Here is a 3,570-nt window from a genome sequence, read left to right as displayed (position 1 = left end):
TCTTTTCTCTTGAGGTTAAATAGCAATATAACCTCAAGAGAAAAAAAGACGGAGGAAGAAGGAGAAGGATGAGAAGAGGGGGGTGATGAAAAAAAGAGAGAAAGAAGGGGAGAGAAAAAAGGGAATGTAGGGGGAGGAGGAAAAGAAAAGGGATGAAGAGAAATAGTCGGGGGTAGCGTACATCTGGATGTAGGAACGAACCTGGAAAGGAGGGGAGGGAGGAAGAAGGAGAAGGATGAGAAGAGGGGGGTGACGAAAAAAAGAGAGAAAGAAGAGGAGAGAAAAAAGGGAATGTAGGGGGAGAAAAGAAAAGGGATGAAGAGAAATAACGGAGAGTAAAAAAAGGGAAAAGGAGAGAGTTAAATAAAGAGGATTTCCATCCTTGGAGACGAATATAAAACAAAGTGGTTTGACAGAGCGAACTGTAACAACGGAGGTCTTATCGTCAGAAAATCAAAGACAAAAGGAGGACAGAATAGGAGAAAGCCAGTCGGTCCGAGAACGAATTTTTGGTGTTCACTGCAGGCATTGTAGGATTTTCCAAATATCTCATTAATCCTAAACACTGCAGGCATTGTAGGATTTTCCAAATATCTCATTAATCCTAATCTAACACCCAATGTTTACTACCTACCATGCTGGCACCGGTCATTTTGTCCTCTTAGCCATAAACTGCTAGTATTTAGTCAGCTCCCACGGCATAGTGGTCACTCGCCTTGCACGCGGGAGACCCGGGTTCGATTCCGGTGCCAGCATGGTAGGTACTTAAACACTGGATGTTAGGATTATTGAGATATTATTAGGAAAATCCTACAATGCTGAAGTGAGCACAAAAATTGTGACATAACACAAAGAAGTTGCATTTATTCTTACCTTCTCCTTATACTTGTCCGGTTTATCCAGATACATGGCGGCCGCATCCCCATTCAACGGATCAGTGGGGTTCGGATAGGTGAGTAGTTGGGGTAGAAAAGTCTCGAATATATTGGACAGATCGTACAGCGGGGTCCACTCCTGATTAATCACATTGAGACAGACCGTGCCTGAAATATAAGATATTCGGTTTAGGGTTCCCTGATTTTAACATTGGGTGGTAAAGTCGAGAGTTAGCTGTTTTTTTTTTCCAACCAAGGAGATATGAATTTTCAACTTCAAAAACCCTGACTGCCAAAGCATATTCCATGGTGATTAGGCACTAGGGTTGCCAACCGTACGTTATTTCCCCGGAACAATCGTATTTTTGTCAAAAATCAAATGTTCCGCCGGAACACACCTTTGTTCCGGTTTTTTTCCAAATCTATGGAAAATACGGGAACTGACTAATAAACAGAAAAAATTACAAAAAAAAAAAAAAAGTTTAAAAAGATAGGTAGGTACGTACGAAAAACAAAAAAACCCGCGAGACAAGTAGGTATTTTTCAGCCTTTTAGCATGTGATTTTTAGTAACACGCATTCAAAAACGGATTATTTGTAATTTAGTACCTATCCTTGGGATAGGTACTAAATATCCTTGGGATAGGTACTAAATTACAAATACCTTTGTTTCGGGTAAAAATCGGGAAATCCGTATTTTTTCACCATTTTGCTAGTTTGTACCGTATATGCCGAAAAAAAAGTTGGCAACCCTATTAGGCACAGAAACCGATGTATTAAAATATCTCCCTTCACATGAGAGAGACTCTTTAATTCTGGTATTAAAGAGTCTGTCTCTTGGCAGTTGGCAGCAAGTGTCCAAGTCCAAACTGGAATTTCGTTGGTTGAATAAAAAAAAACGTGTTTTGGGACTAAAATCTGACCATCGAAAATTTGACCCGATTATCTACTTTCCTTCCTTTAGGATAAGGAAAGTAATTAAAAGTCACATGATGAATATTGCCCGTTTTGCGTTTGATATATGAGTTGGAAATATCTGAGAAAATATTTTATTAGCTTCTTTTTTTTTTTTTTTTTTTTTTTTTTTTTTTTTTAACCGGGGAAAAGTGTTTTTTTTTTTTTTTTTTTTTTTTTTTTATTTTATTTTTTTTTTGCGGGCCAGCACTCACAATCAGGTAGACTTGATAGGTACGGCTGAAAAGGTCCGCCTGTCAGGTCTTCCTGATACCCAATGAGCACACACACTATCAGGTATCACGTGTACCTTTCAGGTGTACCCGATAGTTATTGGCTGGCCTAAGCAAAGTGTTGTATTTTTTTTTGTTTTGTTTGTTTGTTTTGTTTGTTTTTTTTTTCTTTTTCTTTTAAGGGGGGGGGGCGACACTCACCTGAGACCTCGTCAATGTTGGGGTGGTACACCTTGTTCATGAACCCGATGGAGGGGGATTTGAACGGGTAGTGTTCGGGTAGGTGCACCTTCACCTTCCACACACCTCCACTTGTAGGACGAAAAATCCTCTTCATCGGGATCGAAAGCTTCTAACGTAATATTATGACTTACAATAGCTCCAGGTGATGTACTTTCTTTATTTGCTTTTGTAGAAGCAGCAATTGCTTGATTCTTCAGAATAGCTTGCAAAACTTCCCCTTGAATTTTCAACTGTTTCAGAATCGCAGCAGTTTCTTCTGGTAAACTCATTGTGAATAAAAATTGTACAGGCAAAAAAAGTGGCACGTAAACTTTGCTTTATCCTCGTCGCCAAAAAGTATTGTGTATTTTATTGAACGAAGAAGAACTCATAATATGTAAAGTGAAGAATAAATGTAAGATCGAAGATGTTTTATTGGAAAAATTCACGACAATGAAAAAGCTCAGGGAAGAGAGGAAGGCAGGGAAAACTATCTATTGAGATGTTGCCTTAGCAACCAGAATACAGAGTGGACTGGTGATTGTAAATACTGGGTGGATACACAACAGGTGGTACACCTTGTTCATGAACCCGATGGAGGGGGATTTGAACGGATAGTGTTCGGGTAGGTGCACCCTCACCTTCCACACACCTCGCTAATAAAATACGGCTTAATTCAAAGGCATTTGATAGTGCTACTTTTGCGAAGTGGGAGAAACGCAAGGTGCTTGGTTTTTTTCACTCACCTGACCCTTCGCAAATGTTGGGGTGGTATATCTTGTTCATGAACCCGATGGAGGGGGATTTGGATAAATAGCTGATTCATTGCTGATTCTAATCGGTGAAAGATTAATCATCAGTGGAAATCACGGGTTGGCTTCGGATAACGTGTGATTGTTTGGTCTGGAATTGTCGGATAACTTGGGATTATTATTTGGACTGTGGAATTGCTGGGCATCTCTAATAAGGGCTGGTCAACTTGGTCTTGGCTTGAGGGCTGGCTTCCCTATTCTTATGAATGTAAGTGTGCGCCTCTTCTCCCCCTCCTTCTTCTTCTCCTCCTCCTTCTTCTTCTTCTCCTTCTTCTTCTCCTCCTTCTTCTTTTCTTCCTCCTCCTCTTCTTCTTCTCCTCCTCCTCCTTCTTCGTCTTCCTCCTCCTTCTTCTTTTTCCTCTTCAATAAAAATACAAACAAGAGTGTCTTATTCAATTTTAATGATCTTCAACACATACTAGCTGGTGTTACTACTGCAGCTTCTGCTGTATCTGTATCTATCTTTAACTGTCTT

The 3,570-nt window shown here is 40.0% G+C and overlaps 1 protein-coding gene across 1 annotated transcript; it reads right to left on the bottom strand.

Annotated features, from left to right (window-relative positions):
* Positions 1-654: 654 nt before the first annotated feature.
* Positions 655-3,085, bottom strand: LOC103518535 (ubiquitin-conjugating enzyme E2 H-like). The gene is made up of 2 exons (XM_026830297.1): positions 3,030-3,085; positions 655-1,043 (listed from the first exon to the last, which is right to left on the bottom strand). The coding sequence occupies exons 1-2, from the start codon at positions 3,067-3,069 to the stop codon at positions 811-813; spliced, it is 273 nt and encodes a 90-aa protein (XP_026686098.1). The 5' UTR covers positions 3,070-3,085; the 3' UTR covers positions 655-810.
* Between the last annotated feature and the right edge of the window lie 485 nt (positions 3,086-3,570).

The sequence above is a fragment of the Diaphorina citri genome, unplaced genomic scaffold (genome assembly GCF_000475195.1).
Source record: "Diaphorina citri unplaced genomic scaffold, Diaci psyllid genome assembly version 1.1 scaffold2235, whole genome shotgun sequence".
NCBI lineage: Eukaryota > Metazoa > Arthropoda > Insecta > Hemiptera > Psyllidae > Diaphorina > Diaphorina citri.
Note: the sequence above shows the minus strand (reverse complement) of the source record. Positions and strands in the feature narration are given on the sequence as shown.